This window comes from Watersipora subatra, chromosome 4 (genome assembly GCF_963576615.1).
Source record: "Watersipora subatra chromosome 4, tzWatSuba1.1, whole genome shotgun sequence".
Classification (NCBI taxonomy): Eukaryota; Metazoa; Bryozoa; class Gymnolaemata; order Cheilostomatida; family Watersiporidae; genus Watersipora; species Watersipora subatra.
Genome location: NC_088711.1, coordinates 32,638,629 through 32,656,325, shown reverse-complemented (window position 1 = coordinate 32,656,325; position 17,697 = coordinate 32,638,629). Strand labels below are relative to the sequence as shown.

The 17,697-nt window shown below is 36.6% G+C and overlaps 2 protein-coding genes across 3 annotated transcripts in view; both read left to right on the top strand.

The window, feature by feature from the left end:
* LOC137393315 (Na(+)/citrate cotransporter-like) overlaps window positions 1–7,552 on the top strand; it is a 40,097-nt gene extending 32,545 nt beyond the window's left edge. Inside the window, exons 12-16 of the mRNA XM_068079811.1 lie at window positions 2,766–2,857; window positions 3,006–3,115; window positions 5,477–5,638; window positions 6,079–6,216; window positions 6,926–7,552. Coding sequence (XP_067935912.1) covers window positions 2,766–2,857; window positions 3,006–3,115; window positions 5,477–5,638; window positions 6,079–6,216; window positions 6,926–7,063 — 640 coding nt within the window. The 3' untranslated portion in view covers window positions 7,064–7,552. The remainder of the gene's footprint in view (window positions 1–2,765; window positions 2,858–3,005; window positions 3,116–5,476; window positions 5,639–6,078; window positions 6,217–6,925) is intronic.
* A 3,334-nt stretch (window positions 7,553–10,886) lies between these two features.
* The window catches only part of LOC137392892 (Na(+)/citrate cotransporter-like), a 45,917-nt gene continuing 39,106 nt past the window's right edge, over window positions 10,887–17,697 (top strand). Inside the window, exons 1-2 of one of the 2 annotated variants that reach the window (XM_068079248.1) lie at window positions 10,887–11,027; window positions 14,108–14,325. In XM_068079248.1, coding sequence (XP_067935349.1) covers window positions 10,976–11,027; window positions 14,108–14,325 — 270 coding nt within the window. In that variant the 5' untranslated portion in view covers window positions 10,887–10,975. The remainder of the gene's footprint in view (window positions 11,028–14,107; window positions 14,326–17,697) is intronic. The other variant, XM_068079249.1, reaches the window with a different exon arrangement.

Below are 17,697 nucleotides of genomic sequence, written 5' to 3'. Positions count from 1 at the left end.
TTCTGTCGGGCGTATGAAGAAACAGTTTTCGGCGTGTGCCTACTTTTGAGCAGGCGATGTATAGCCGGTCATGGCTGATGCAGGGTGACAGTAAGTCGATAGCAGCTGCTCTCTTTCTTTTCAGAATAGCGTATCACAACCCTCGGAGTACTCGTGAAAGTTCTGTAATAGTAAGTTACAGTAGGCCTACTCGTAGCTGGAAAAAATTAGTAACTCGGCTGCTGAAGGAAATGAACATGACCCACTATCACGAACAGCGGCAAATCCAACGATATTAAGTAGTGGAGATGTGGCAATTCATAGACAATACAACATCGTATAAGAAACACTCACCTTTTTGATGTGGAAATTTAGTAGGTGAGAAATGCGTTTTTCCAGTGGTTCCAAGAAACAAACGTTTATGTGACCTTCTCGGTACATGTTGGCAGTAAATATTAATTGCATGTAAATAACTACTCGTTAATCTATTTTATTTAATGAATAGTACATTTGTATAGCTGTATAGACACCTTTGTATAGGCCGCAGAACTCAGGAAAGATGCTTTTTAACACGGCAGAAAATTTGCCGTTTAAAAAGCGTGCTAACCGGGGATTTCGGTTAATGCGCCCGAGCGGTGAAAGAAAAACAACAGAATCGCCACACCTTTATATAAGCCGTTTGGCTCAAATCGTCAGAGAAAAGTAGCGGCTAATAGTCCATATTACGAAATTACGATATTACGATAATTAGTACTCATGTTAATTCGGTTGGCTTCGTTCGACCGAATGGAAAAAGAAAGACCGCTCTATAATTTATTTACCGTTACTACACATATTAATTCAGTTCGCTTCGTACGACCGAAATTCGTACGACGATAAAAGGAAAGACCGCTCTATAAGGCGGATAGACAGACAGACAACGATTGCCGTTTATACAGTAGATTGTTACAAAGACATCGATGAGAAATGTACGTAACCTACGCTATCTGACCACGTGTCCTATAAGAGCCATGTTCTATACGCATAAAACTGCTCATATAGATTTATCTGTGTACCCTCATCTATCCCTTAGAATAATGACCACACTGGTTGTTTCTACAGTAGTTAATAGTGATGTTGAGAAGACAACTCCAAAGTTATATAACTGCAGTTGTAAGCATCCAGCATGGTCAATGTTTTACAGGGCGCGAGGTATGCATAGGCGTCAATGATCTCTTATCTTGAACCATAGGTCAGGCACAGAAAGGTTGTGATTCTTACAGTGTACATATACTGTATAACTACAGTGTATATATACTATATAGCTACAGTGTACATATACTATATAGCTACCATGTCTATATACTATATAGCGGCAGTGTGCATATACTATATAGCTACAGTGTACATACACTATATAGCTACCATGTCCATATACTATATAGCGACAGTGTACATATACTATATAGCTACAGTGAACATATACTATATAGCTACAGTGTACATATACTATATAGCTACCGTGTACATAAACATGTAGCTACTGTGTATATATACTATATAGCAACAGTGTATGTATACTATATAGCTACAGTGTGCGTATACTATATAGCTACCGTGTACATATACTATATAGCTACAGTGTACATATACTATATAGCTACTGTGTACATATACTATATAGCTACCGTGTACATATACTATATAGCTACAGTGTATATATACTATATAGCTACTGTGTACATATACTATATAGCTACAGTGTACATATACTATATAGCTACCGTGTACATAAACATGTAGCTACTGTGTATATATACTATATAGCAACAGTGTATGTATACTATATAGCTACAGTGTGCGTATACTATATAGCTACCGTGTACATATACTATATAGCTACAGTGTACATATACTATATAGCTACTGTGTACATATACTATATAGCTACCGTGTACATATACTATATAGCTACAGTGTATATATACTATATAGCTACTGTGTACATATACTATATAGCTACAGTGTACATATACTATATAGCTACCATGTACATATACATGTAGCTACAGTGTATATATACTATATAGCTACTGTGTATATATACTATATATAAGTCTACATTAGGTCACCAGGTGGAAACAACTAGATCACAGCAGAACACGGATTCTTGAGAGCAAATTTCCCTCACAAAAGTTTACATTGTTATATCAAATTGCCATCTCTAGTAATTAAAAGAGAGAGGATTGGTAGTTATCACATTTGCTAGTACAGAATCTTTATAAGGTTGCTTTCGTAAGCTTAAAATGGCATTGTAAGCAACACGCAGAAGCATTTCATTGGACAGCCTCATAGCCAATGGTTAATAGCTGCTAAGTGACAGCTAATAGTTATAATCTATCAATTCTACAATCATATTTTTTCAGTTTATTCTAGCTTAATTTTTCTCCAATTGACCGTGTTGAACGGTTTTTTGGAAAGTAATAAATGTATGTACAATAACAAATATACATTTACAACAAAGCTTTGATACTTATTAAGAATTGCCCAAAAACTTTGAGTTCACAAGATTTGCAACACAATCTATTGAAATCTTTTATAAGATGCAACATTAACAGTGTGCTACAGGATAACTCTGTTTGAATCATATGCTGCCCCACCACTTACTCCTGTCAATCTCTGACGCTGTCGGTGAAGACTTTCTGAATATGTTTCCACCCTGTTGGCTGTTTGTGGTGAATTACATGATGCATTACAGACTGTCTCATTTAATAGATATGGCCTGAGTTCCTAAAATTGTGTTGTAGGTATGTGTCTGACGCTTCAACTGGTATATTTATCTGCACATTTCTCTTCACCTTTCCATCAAGCTTTCCTTGTCTCAGTTCACACACTACAGGTTGGTCCTGTCTGTTTCTAAAGGCTGATAGTTTATAAATGTATAACAGTGCTTTCTTGAATAGGTTTGCTATTTTGTAAAGCTATTTGTACTAGATAACATGTTAATATATTATATGTGATGAGTGCTAACTGTTTGGCCCTTATAGGATATACGCTTGGCCCACCTATTCTTGACTGGAACACTGTACAAAAGAAACTTCCTTGGGGAGTTATCATTCTACTCGGTGGAGGTTTCGCATTAGCAGCCATGTGCAAGGTAAGACAACTTCAAAGTAGTTAGTGCAGAAGTTGTGACTAATAGCCCACATAGTCTATTTGAATTAGTTTAGGAAACAAATCACAAAGGACAACAGTGTCCTACACAGTCGATCCTTAATTTGATAATCACGTCTACATGCAAACTTTCTGAAAAACTGTAACACCTACATTCAAACGTCATGGCGCTCAACTTCTCAACCCTTCCCTTGTAGTCGCAGTTTATTAGAGTTGACATTCAAATAGTGGGTGACGTATTTCTCAAATAGCTTGTCAGATTTTTAGAAAGCTAAATTTAACTATTTTACTAGTGAAGCGAATGTCACTTATATTTTGCGCTCTCCTTTAGGTGAAGCGATGTTAACCGTTTTGGTTAAAATAAAAGGATGCATAAAATTTCATTGTACTCCTCCATATGTTTGCTACAGTTCGCGACCAAAACTAGCTTTTTATGTGCAATAGAAGAGGAGTTATGAGCGTCGATCCACTGTAAGTCGAATTTAGATTTGTTGAGAAGTTTGGTATAGAACAGATAGTTTAGAATTATGCTATCAAATAATATGCTATAAACCTCCAAATTTATAAGTTATTTAATAATAATCTATCAAATGCTGCAGATATATATTAAAAAACAAATGGCATGAACAGGTATATATATAATGCGTGCAAAAACCAAAATTAACATTTTGGAAACAAAAATATTTGCATCATTTGGTCGGCCAGTTGCATTCTGATTGTTGCTTTCATTTGGAACCATTTCATCCTCTTCTGGCCGTTAAATACTTTTCACAATGTCTTCCGACCTCAACTTTTCAATGCACTGCTGAACTAGTCAATATTAAAGTTCAAAAGAATTTTTTAGCGGGGCAAATCTTTTACGTGTTGCTATTAGAAAAACCTTTCGCGAAAATAATGAAAAACTTTCAGTTGCATTCACCCCAAACACAACTTTTAGCCTAAAAACAATAGTACAGATTACATCATAATTTTAAACCATTTTTCCCACACCTCGAAGTATCAAAACTGCTGTCAAAACGAAAAGCTACTAATATCATGATACAGTTATGAATTATTTTTATGGTGCTGCCTTCAACATTCCAAAGAAAAAACTGTAAGCGTTAGAGTTAAAAAACGTACTTTGATACGAACAGCAACGATGAAAGAGTTCATAGCTAATGATGTAACCGAGTCATTATTTGCACCATTTTGTGGAAACTTCTACTGATCACTCGCTCTTCTGGGTTGATAAAGATCTAAGAATGTCAAAGTGGCTTTCAATTAAAGGATGACGCTGTACTTCTCTACTCTTCTCCCATAGTGGCGATCGAAAAGAAGTGGCGATCGAATAGAAGTGGCGCTCGAATAGAAGTGGCGATCAAATAAAAGTGGCGATCGAATAGAAGTGGCGATCGAACAGAAGTGGCGATCGAATAGAAGTGGCGATCGAATAGAAGTGGCGATCGAATAGAAGTGGCGATCGAATAGAAGTGGCGATCGAATAGAAGTGGCGATCAAATAGATGTGGTGATCGAATAGAAGTGGCGATCGAATAGAAGTGGCGATCGAATAGAAGTGGCGATTGAATAGAAGTGGCGATCGAATAGAAGTGGCGATCAAATAGATGTGGTGATCGAATAGAAGTGGCGATCGAATAGAAGTGGCGATCGAATAGAAGTGGCGATCGAATAGAAGTGGCGATCGAATAGAAGTGGCGATCGAATAGAAGTGGCGATCGAATAGAAGTGGCGATCAAATAGATGTGGTGATCGAATAGTAGTGGCGATCGAATAGAAGTGGCGATCGAATAGAAGTGGCGATCGAATAGAAGTGGCGATCGAATAGAAGTGGCGATCGAATAGAGGTTTGACGGTACATGGTATGATTTTAAATTTTTCAACGTATCTGTCTCAGCATTCAAAGTATTTTCCAACATACAAACATAAAAAGATCGGAAACTTCTGAAAACAGTTTTGTAACTAACAATAAAATAACTAGTAGAAGTTACAACTAAATTTAAAAGTAATTATAACATATAAATTAAGTTATTTTTAACGATATTAGTGTCAGTTAGAGCAAATTGTGTCATATATTTTTATCACTTACTCTGCCACCACACCTACACATCATTGATCTTCCAGCTCCATTCATGTTTCAAGGTTTCTCTAGCGCAAGGTTACGATATGAAGTTAATATCACAAAATGATTAACTTTGTATATCAGACTTTGACCTTCCATTCAGTTCACTTGGTCTCATCACAATATTTTAGCCAACCTTTTGAGACTTTGTAAAATATACAGGTTACTTAAATATTTTGTTTTCTGGCGTTTTCACCTTATTTTAAGATATTTATTTTTTCTGCAGGATTCAGGATTATCTGACTGGCTTGGGTGTCAGCTAGCTGTGCTGGACTCAATCCCCCCTTCGGCACTAGTCTTCACATGTGGAACAGTTATGACACTTTTTACTGAGTTCACGAGTAACACTTCCTCAGCCAGCATATTCCTACCCATACTTGCACAGCTGGTCAGTATTTACTCTATGATCATACCACAAGCATAGATAGATTTATGATCTGTCTCTTACACTAAAACTATCGAAATAGCCAATAACAAACAACTATTCAAATTACGTATCATTTTTTCTTGATGCAAAAAAGTACTTTATTCTGGCAATCCTGTTAGAGATTCTAATTTATTCAGCCAATCAGAATAAGCAATACATTTTTGGGATGAATCATATTTAACATGCACCTTTATCCCACCATTGAATATTTTATATAAAACACTTCATTTAGCCTTTCCTATTAAATGAAACAGTTTGTTCAGCAAATCATGCCAAGCTACACATTTTTTTAACCAATCAATATGCTTTATTCAGCCAAGTATTTTACACAAGGCAGTACATCTATCACATAACCAATCACAAGCTATATAGCAAAATCTGTAGTTGGTTTTCTTTGATAGGCTGTCACTCTGAAGATACATCCTCTATACATTCTCGCTCCAGTGACTGTCTGCTCCAGCTTTGCCTTTGCATTCCCAGTGGCCACAGCTCCCAATGCAATAGTGTTTGCCTTTGGACATCTGAGGGTCATTGACATGGTGAGTACATCAGACTATAGAAAATAAGGGTTATTGATATGATGAGTACAGTAGACTTTAGACATCTAAGGGTTATTGATATAGTGATTACACTAGATTTTAGACATCTAAGGGTTATTGATATGGTGAGTACATCTGACTTTAGACATCTAAGGGTTATTGATATGGTGAGTACATCTGACTTTAGACATCTAAGGGTTATTGATATAGTGAGTACATTCGACTTTAGACATCCAAGGGTTATTGATATGGTGAGTACACTGGACTTTAGACATCTAAGGGTTATTGATATAGTGATTACACTAGACTTTAGACATCTAAGGGTTATTGATATAGTGAGTACACCAGACTTTAGATATTTAAGGGTTATTGATATGGTGAGTACACTAGACTTCCTGTACAAATGCTATCATTTGAAATTGTATCTTGTTTTTTTGTAGGTCAACTTTATTATTTGACTTCGTCATCATTTTTTGTTTTGTTAATTTGTTGTCTAGATTAAAGCGTTGATAAACATAAAATTGTAATATCAAGACCTTGTACCAAAGCATTATTTATGTGATATATAAATAGTTACAATAATTATTAATATCAGCTAATATGAATGTATTGACAAAATCTGCCTTACCATTAGACTAGGCAAAGAACCTTTAATTTGATCCAAGAAGTCTCATAGATTTGCAAACATGATACATGTGTATAATGACAGGTAAAGTCAGGCATGCTGATGAACCTGCTGTGTCTGAGTGCTACTATGCTTGCCATCAACACCTGGGGAGCGGCTTTCTTCAAGCTAAACACCTTTCCATCATGGGCAGCAACTGGTGCAAACAGCACTTGTACATAATCTGACTCAGGTCACTCAGACAATAGCTCAAGTGTATTTAATACATAGTTACGTAAATTACCCAAACAAAACATATTAAGATTACAGTTTATTTGTTTGTTTTCAAACTTGGTACCTGGGTAGGTTGTGATTTTGTAATTTGAATATTAATAATAATAGATGACTAACATAGTTTTAATTCTATTTTTGTTTTCTTTACTTTTTAATTATATTTTAAACCATGAGATTCCATTTATAACAAATCAAATTTTTTGGTGCTTTTGTAGTATTGTCATTGGGAAGAAATACGTCATGATAAAATACTATATTATTAGGCTATTTCTTATCAGTAATATGTTTGATTTATTTGATTATATCAAATTTATGGTGATGTAATAATCTTATACTTAATTGTTAACAAAGCACTACGTTATCTTGTGATACTATTGATACTGTGATACTATTATACTGTGATCTTATACAATGATACATATAATAACAACATGACTGTATTTATGTATTTTTTTGTTTGGTGCTTATACAAGATAATTTTTATTTCATCACATTTTATTAATGTTACCAAGCTGAAAAAATGATATAAGATTGCTTGACTTCTTTAATTAGTGCAGATGGACTAAAGTTTGTTTTTAATTGTTGTAGCATAAAGCGTTAAACTTTAATCATAAAAACACATATTAAAGTTAAAAGGTTACTTTATGAGTGTTATGCAAGCTATGAAGTATTATTATAAAAACAATTAATTTTGTGTATGTGCAGCCATAGGCGTTTTCTGTTATCATGAGAATTATCAGCCAAAGACTTGGTTTAGTCCCCCGAACTGCAAGCGTAGAACTAAGCAAAACTGGAATTGTTAGGGATTTCGTTGCTGTTAATCTTAGGATAATATTCAGGTCAATGAAAAGGGTACAGTACTGGTTTATGAGTCCACAAATGTTTGACATCTCTTTTTTGTTCTTTATCCACCCTTTCTAAATTTATTAAAATAATAAAAAGGAAATTATGTATTATAAGGGATATAATTGTGTATTAAGGGCTATTTCACCCTCGAAGCTGGGCCTGAACCCTAAAAACCTTACCACATTAGAGTAGCTGTCTGTTTATGCACTTTTTACAGTTAGAAAAATCTCAAAATATATTCATCATCCAAATCGTCTCAGGACCCACCTGGAAACCAAGAATTATGTTGCTCGCTCAAAGTGCTGTGTCTGTTTTTAAATGGAAAATAGCTGTGGCCTTTGACTCCATTTTAGCAGACTCGTAACAATGATTCAACGCTAACTTTTATTATTTGGCAGGATTAACCTGATTTCAAAAGAAAAAACCATGTTGATTTCTGCTATATTGTGGAATCTATTAAAATATACTACATGTACTTGTATTTCATACAAAACAAGAACTTGTGCTTAACTTTTTGTGGGCATAAAAAATGAGCTTACATCTGTAAGGTATAAAAATATAAGTAGCTTTCTTTAAAATACGAAATGGTACAGAAGCCAGGCTAGCTTACAAATACAGTACATATAAAATACAACAAACATCTTTAAGCATTTGTAAAAATGTGCACAGCTTATTACAATGTACAACAATGAAATATTTTTCTTAAATTTACAAATGTTGATACAGTAAATCACTAGGGCATAATGGTCTTTTCAAAACCATAGAAACTTGGGGCCATTCTACATTCATTGAGAGTCTAGTATTCTACAAAGAATGAAAATGTGCTTGCTTGTTTTTTTAACTACATGCTTTCTCCATGCAAGTAGACAACAAGTTATTATCCAAGTTAATTTTGAAAAGCTCACTAGGATTTAATCTAGATAGCAGAGGCTTAATACGCAGCTTCTTATGTCTGGGCTTCCTGACTCTCCGTGACAATATTCTGATTATATGGTTAGTAGTGGATGAGAGCTTGTTAATGAGTTGGCCTTTAAGATCTTTCATCCTTGGTTCAAGGGTATCAGGTTTATGGTACATGTACATGTCACCATCAGCAGATGAGTCAACATAAAATGCTGTGTGTAACCTCTGTTTAGCACACATTTATCATTGGTGAAAGTCACTTGAGACAGCTTTTGTTTGATTTCATCTACTTCAAGTTCTCATATTAGCTGTCAGAGACAAATCTGGACGCAACTCTATCTACAGTTGTCACAACCTCCCCATATAGCCCCAATTTTGATTGCCCACTCATAAAGTAGCCTTTTATCTTGTTCAGCTACAGGCAACACAAACCTTGTTTGACCAAGTGAAGTCATAGCCGGCATGGCATATATCATGGACAACCATGAATAATGAAGTTGGTAGGAATTAAACCCGAAACATGTCGCTTACCATGCAGACAACCTACCTTCCGCCCTACCAGGCCTTTATGTACAATTATGCTTATATACGACACTGAAAGCTAGTTCAAATTTCAGCTCATAAGAATGCAATCAGACTTGAATGAGCCTTAAATGCTGTAGGAGCAGTGTACATAGATGTAAGAAGTTGTCCCATGGTGTGACAACTTTTCATCAAGTCTGCAATAAAGAAAGATCCATCAAAGATTATAATTAAAAATAAAACAGGCTAAATATTGCTGTAAAAAAGAATAGCAAATACATTTGCAAAATATTCTTGGTCAAATTTAAGAGCCATAGTACTAAGGATAGCTACAAACAACATATTTTGATACTGTGATGACTATTAAATAACTAGCGGAATGCCCAGCATTGCATGGTATTAAAAAAGCTTATAAAACAGTGGCAGGTAATGTAGTTGCCTGCAACTTGCCATTGGCCTGGCGCATTGCCAATGGCTAATTTGAGCAAGCTAGTATACGTATTGTTAAACTTACTAATAAAAGCTGTGAGAGCAAGCATAGAATGATGTTGCGCCGTAATGCAGAGCGGTATGAATATTTGCACCAACATAGCGACATACATCACCCAATGAATCTATCAATCTCGCATAGCTCAATAGTTGGGGAACGGGAGGTTCCGAGACAAAATCTTATGCGATACGAATTCTTCATTCAAAGATTTTAATATCTATAGCTAGACAAACCAAATGAAACATGCACACAAGCACGCACGTACGTATGTATGTACGTACACACAACGCACACACACACACACCCGCACGCACGCAAACACACACTTTGAGATTTATGTATATAGTTAGACGTATTCAAGATTGTGAACAATGTGAAACCTTGTTGAAATAATAATCATAGTCATAAAGGGCCATAATCTTTTACAAAGCTTAATATAAAATTGTTATAATGTTTTAATTATTTTCAAATCATATATTTTGTAGTAAATGCAGTTGTAAATTACTGATATTATGATTTACTGCTTTGTTGTTTTACCAAACTAAAAGCCTTGATCATCCAGGTATATGTTTTAGATCTGATATTACGAATCTGAATACAAATCAGTAAACTACAGATATTTAATTGTGGGTGAGTGTAAACTCCAATCCAATAGTAAGACCATGCTTTCTAACAAGAACATACCTGATAGTAGTTTCAACATACCTAATAGGTAGTCCCTAATTTTTATAATAAACTCATATGTGCATATGCTGTTGATGCCTCAAGTGTTAATAGGCTCTTTCTATTTCCTGAAAGTGTTGTCAGTAGATTTCTGTTCTTATGTTCAGGCGCATCAGGAGTATTTTGGTATCTGTAACTCTTCATAAACAGAATCTGCAATAACAATTGGCTTGTAGCCACATCAATGCCAATCCACTTGTAAGCTAATTAAGTCTTAACAAATAAGAGAGAGAAAAGACCAGCATTCACGTTGCATGTACAAGTAGTGCTGTATTTTTAGTGGCTAGTAGATGACCGAGCTCTCTAGAGGCGTGCGGTCACAATAAGCTAACAGTTCTACTGAGTCTGGACGGAAGAGAGAGCTCTGATAAGAACCTATGATGAGTGGAGAACCTGAACTGCTGCTTGTGACGGGCAAACATAGAATTGGTGAGTAAACCAGCCTGGTGGTCACTTCTGTTGTTAGCAGACCTGCTGGAAAGTAAATCCAGCCTGGTGGTCTCTTCTGTTGTTATCAGACCTGCTGGAGAGTAAACCAGCCTGGTGGTCTCTTCTGTTGTAAGCAGACCTGCTGGAAAGTAAACCTAGCCTCCTGGTGGTCTTTTCTGTTGTGAGCAGACCTGCTGGTAAGTCCCCCAGCCTGTTGGTAGTTTCTTCCGTTGTTAGCACACCTGTTGGAGAGTAAATCCAGTCTGGTGGTCTTTTCCGTTATTAGCAGACCTGCTGGTGAGTAAACCCAGCCTCCTGATGGTCTCTATGTTGTTAGCAGACCTACTGGTGAGTAAATCCAGCCTGTTGGTGCTCTCTTCTATTGTGAGCCAACCTGCTAGAGAGTAAACCCAGCCTGGTGGTCTCGCCTGTTGTGAGCAGGCCTGATGGTGACTAAACCCAGCCTCCTGGTGGTCTCTTCCGTTGTTAGCAAAATCGCTGGAGAGTAAATCCAGCCTCCTGAGGGTCTCTTCAGTTGTGGGTCCTCTGCTGTACTTTATAAACTCTACACACCAAGTTGTATATATGACAATGCTATCATTGTTAACCATCATTTTAGAAATGTATTGTTGACAAGTGAAATGGAAACGGCATGGTTTCATGTTTGATGAGCTGAAATTTGTAATCCTTCAAACTGCCAAAGATACATCATATAACTATTCAATGATAGTCCAGGCCACACTAAGCATAGAGGTATGACAGGAAACCATAGAGTGATCAGTTTGTATTGAACATTTAGATAATCAATGAACAATGAAATCGAATGTTTTTGTGTTTGTTTTTTCTAAAGCAGCTGCAGTTATTGATTCCAAATTGAATAGCTATGCAGCACAAAGGTCTGTAGTACAGACAATAATATTGAGAATGAGCCTGCTACCATCAGCGATGAGTCTATGGGTGTATTAGCTCAGCTGCCACGAGTAATGGTACTTTGACAGTTTTAGTCTCGCTACAACCCAAACCAGCTCCAGCAACAGCTAACAACTATGGTAAGAAGATGGCACCAACCCACATTCCGTAGTCACATAAAACTATAAAAGTATTCATTGCAATTAGGAGTAGCCTCTCATCTTCTGATGATTTTGCACCTTTGCTATGTGGCCAATCAAAAGTGGCAAAGCTTTTTGACCAGCGCAGTGTCAGTGTTTGAAAGCTTATTTATAGCTCTGTCGTAGTTAATAAAGATCTATTTATAGCTCTGTCGTAGTTACTAAAGATCTATTTGTAAATGAAGAATTGAGCAATGAAAAACTTCATTCTTGATGAAACTCCTACAAATGGCTTTTTACATCTTGTCTTATTACTACGATAGAGAGCGAATAGAGGACTTGCACTCGCAATCAGTGAATCGGCACTTATTTGTTGGGTGCTGCGGCAGCTGTAGCTTTACAAATTTGTGGACATGTTTGTTTTCGTTGTTGAATAAAATTTATATCTACATGAATTTAGTTTTCAGAGAAACCAATTCTACAAAAGATGTTCAAGCTTATATCTTTGTTCACCCGAAGAAGGTGCATGAGCGCGTAACTTGGTCAGTATTTCGAGGAGACCAGATTATATTAATAAGCTCTCAGGTCAAGTACAGATGCAAGTCTAATCATGTACTTATCGGCTGACAATGGAGAGCTCATTGCGAGAGGTCACTCATGAACCTCTTCGCATCATAGGAAAGAATGAATGGTTTGGCAACCAGTGCTTGTTGTTCCATTTGCAAAGACATAAGGGTCTATGTTGCTTAAAATATTAATGGGCAGTTTTGTGTAATTTGTCAATTTCTGAGCAATATTACTTACAAACCTTAGTTTAATTTTCTGCAAACTTGGATTACATTTCAACGAGCAATATGACTTCCTGTCTTGAATCTCGTGGGCTTCTTATAGGCTTAAGCGTTCCTTCTTTGCCAAATCACAAACACTTGAAGAACTCTAAGCCTTGTATTATGACGTGACTGGAAGCATCGGTTTTTGACCCCAAAGCTGGCTTAATGCCAGTGCCAATGTCTTCACCCATTGCCATTCCTACTAGCTACAGAAGGCTTGTGTTAGTTCTGACTGATTTAGCCTCACGTGCCATTGACTAATTTTACAAGTGCTGACAGCTCTTTTAAGACTTGGAAAAGTTACCAAAAAGGAACATCCCCAATTACAATAGTTCATTTTGTAAATACTCAGAATTAAAATGCATCTTTACGAATAGCGAATCTCACTTGCGATTATATTACAGTATGGAATATTATTTGAAATAAGTAACTGTTGATAAAACTAAACACACATTTTTCTACCCTCGTATGATTTATGGAATAGAGTCTCAAGACCATGCTAGCTCAACAGAGTTGGAAAACATTTTGTAATTATAGAAAAAAGCTTTCGGGATTGTTTTAAAAGTTAAACCAAAAGCATCAGCAATTAATAGCTTTTCTTCATTAAAATTAATACCTGTAAAAATGTTTTTTGAATTCTGGCTTGTGCTACATTTTTCAATGTATCAGAATTTGAAATAATGTTTGTTAGATTTTATTATAGTGTTTTTAATACAAAAGTTTTTTAAGTTGTCACTTTTCAAAATATGTTAATTGATCACATAGACTAACTATACTATATACTATATAATTAAAGTATAGTTAATTGGTCTATGATTAATCACAGCTACTGTACCAGATTAAAGACAAGCAATGCTTTTAAAATACAATACTTTAAAAATAGTAAAGGTCAAAGATCTATGTTGTTCACTGCAGCTAAATTATTCAATAAATGCTTATTTGACTTTTATGACTTGGCTTCAAGTGTTTTAAAAGTGAAGCTGTCAAAGCGCTTGTCGGCAGGCAGCCGGTGACAGGTGCTACTGGTGCTCTCTCATGACTTGTGTGATGAGTGATCGGTTGGTTTGAATGCTATAACGCAGCATGAAAACATGAACCGTAGTTACATGGCCATCTAATTAGCCAGTCATATACCAGTAGTTCACTCAGAGCTGTAGGCTCATTATTATCATAATCATCAGATAAACAATATTGCTTTTAGATAATTCTCCTGACCAATCAGATCTTGACTTTTTGACGAGCAGCGAACCTCTGACTAAAAATAATGAGACGTCATCGCCTGCCCGCAGCACGGAAATGAGCAGCCAGGCTATAACAAGTTCACCTCTGAGACAGGTTTTGAACAATTGGAGACTCGGTGTTGTTCTGCTGACTCCATTGCTGCTCCTGCCCATCATCACAGAGATACCGGACAGTCTAGTGAGTTGTGACAGCTGGCTATAAGGCTGCTGTTGTAAAAGTCGGACTACAGGCTACTGTCAGACTACTTTACTCAGACTAGAAGCTTGTCCATATGTTTGCCTACCAACGTAGCTTTACTCAGACTACAAACTTGTCGACATGTTTGCCTACCAATGTTGCATACTTAATAACACTCTCAGTCCAGTCTGTTTAGACTAATCTGACAATCCTATCAACTGAGCCATCAAGTTCTCACAATGGCTTCACAATACCTATTTGTTTAGTATGTAGAATGGAAATTAAAACACTTACTGATAAACTTAATTTAATCATTACAAATTTCTGCTGTATTTCATCTGTTAAAATGGCTATTTAAGAAAAAATTAAGTAAAGCATGAAATTACCTTGTCATACAGAGCTAGCGTATGAAGTTGGCTTGTCATACAGAGCTACATGTAACGCATGAAGTTACCTTGTCATACAGAGCTACATGTAACACATTAAGTTGGCTTGTCATACAGAGCTACATGTAACGCATGAAGTTAGCTTGTCATACAGAGCTACATGAAGCGTATGAAGTTAGCTTGTCATACAGAGCTACATGTAGCGTATGAAGTTAGCTTGTCATACAGAGCTACATGTAGCGTATGAAGTTGGCTTGTCATACAGAGCTACATGTAACGCATGAAGTTACCTTGTCATACAGAGCTACATGTAACACATTAAGTTAGCTTGTCATACAGAGCTACATGTAACACATTAAGTTGGCTTGTCATACAGAGCTACATGTAACGCATGAAGTTAGCTTGTCATACAGAGCTACATGTAGCGTATGAAGTTAGCTTGTCATACAGAGCTACATGTAACGCATGAAGTTGGCTTGTCATACAGAGCTACATGTAACGCATTAAGTTGGCTTGTCATACAGAGCTACATGTAACACATTAAGTTGGTTTGTCATACAGAGCTACATGTAGCGTATGAAGTTAGCTTGTCATACAGAGCTACATGTAGCGTATGAAGTTGGCTTGTCATACAGAGCTACATGTAGCGTATGAAGTTGGCTTGTCATACAGAGCTACATGTAACGCATTAAGTTGGCTTGTCATACAGAGCTACATGTGGGGGTCCTCCCATGTTTTGTGACGATTCTGACGACCCGACGACAGGGATATTTAAAAAGTGACAGACGAGACGACCATTTATCAATGTAGGTGACGAGGTGACGATGATTGTGTAAGTAGGATTACTAAAGGTACGGCTGCACGTAACGAATTTTTCGTCGGTTCTGACCGAAATCACGAAAAACGCAGAATTATTCGGTCGAAATTCAAAGAATTATTTGAGTTGTGCATGCCCAACGAGTTCGTTGACGAAACGCTTTTAACTAACAGATTAAACAAATTATTAGCGAGCACGATTCTAGCAGCTTTAGCAATTAATATAGTCCAAGACATATATCGCGACACACAATAAAATTACATAAGTATTTCAACATAAAACACACGATGTAACTGTTTAGGTCGCGCTATTGTTGGTTAACGAGCACGACTCTAGCAAATTTTTAGATATACGTAGTCCGAGAACATAATGCGACATACACGAAAAATATTACAGAAAGTTACCATAGTAAATACGATGCAATCGACTTGATTGCGCTAGAGACGTCAACATTTTCTACCACAAAACTTTTGCTGCTAAAAAGGAAATATAATTAACAAATAAACAATTTGTAGCTATAGCGTCCAAACAATAAATACATTCAATAACGCAATCTAAGCAGTTGCATCGTGTGTACGATGTTGAATTGCACTTATACTTTTATTGTGTGTCATTATACGTCTGTTGGACGTCATTATACGTCTCTCTAATTGCAAAAGCTGCTGGAATCGTGCTCGCTAGCACGATTCTAGCAGCGCAGAATAATTCTGTGTTTCAATCATTTCGTGATTTTGGTTAGAACCAACGGAAATTTTGTAACGCGTAGCCGTACCTTTACTAACTTATTATTTGTTCATAAATCACCACGGTCAACCGAAACTTAACTAGTTTTGGTTTGAAGCATCTGGCCCAGCATTTATAGACTGCCAAAAAATTAAAGCAATGAAATGCCACGACATTGACAGCAAATCCGTTTCCAAGTCTGTGACTGACAGTGATTATTAAAGACAATCTCGGTCTATTTTTAGTACATGAAATATAGCCCTAAAAACCTAACACGACTGTCACTCTTCGCGGAGTAATCAGCAACGCTCCCAAACATCACTAATAAGTTTGTGAAGGTCGCTGGTTGAGCCATGCTTTTGGTTAGCAGAAGTTCAAACTGAGCGAGTTTCAGATTTTTAACGCAACCCAGTGCCACCAGAATAGATATTTGTATTAAAATAACGAATGTGAAGAAAAAGGTTGATTCGGTTGCCAACTTGAAAAAGGTGACAGTGATTTTAAAAGTGACAACAGTGATTTTAAAAGTGACGACAGTGATTTTAAAAGTGACTATTCTGACGACAACTTTGTGTGGTAGGACCCCCACATGTAACACATTAAGTTGGCTTGTCATACAGAGCTACATGTAGTGTATGAAGTTAGCTTGTCATACAGAGCTACATGTAACGCATGAAGTTGGCTTGTCATACAGAGCTACATGTAACGCATTAAGTTGGCTTGTCATACAGAGCTACATGTAGCGTATGAAGTTAGCTTGTCATACAGAGCTACATGTAACGCATGAAGTTGGCTTGTCATACAGAGCTACATGTAACGCATTAAGTTGGCTTGTCATACAGAGCTACATGTAACACATTAAGTTGGCTTGTCATACAGAGCTACATGTAGCGTATGAAGTTAGCTTGTCATACAGAGCTGCATGTAGCGTATGAAGTTGGCTTGTCATACAGAGCTACATGTAGCGTATGAAGTTGGCTTGTCATACAGAGCTACATGTAGCGTATGAAGTTAGCTTGTCATACAGAGCTACATGTAGCGTATGAAGTTAGCTTGTCATACAGAGCTACATGTAGCGTATGAAGTTGGCTTGTCATACAGAGCTACATGTAGCGTATGAAGTTAGCTTGTCATACAGAGCTACATGTAGCGTATGAAGTTGGCTTGTCATACAGAGCTACATGTAGCGTATGAAGTTGGCTTGTCATACAGAGCTACATGTAGCGTATGAAGTTAGCTTGTCATACAAAGCTACATGTAGCGTATGAAGTTGGCTTGTCATACAGAGCTACATGTAACACATTAAGTTAGCTTGTCATACAGAGCTACATGTAACACATTAAGTTGGCTTGTCATACAGAGCTACATGTAACACATTAAGTTGGCTTGTCATACAGAGCTACATGTAACACATTAAGTTAGCTTGTCATACAGAGCTACACGTAG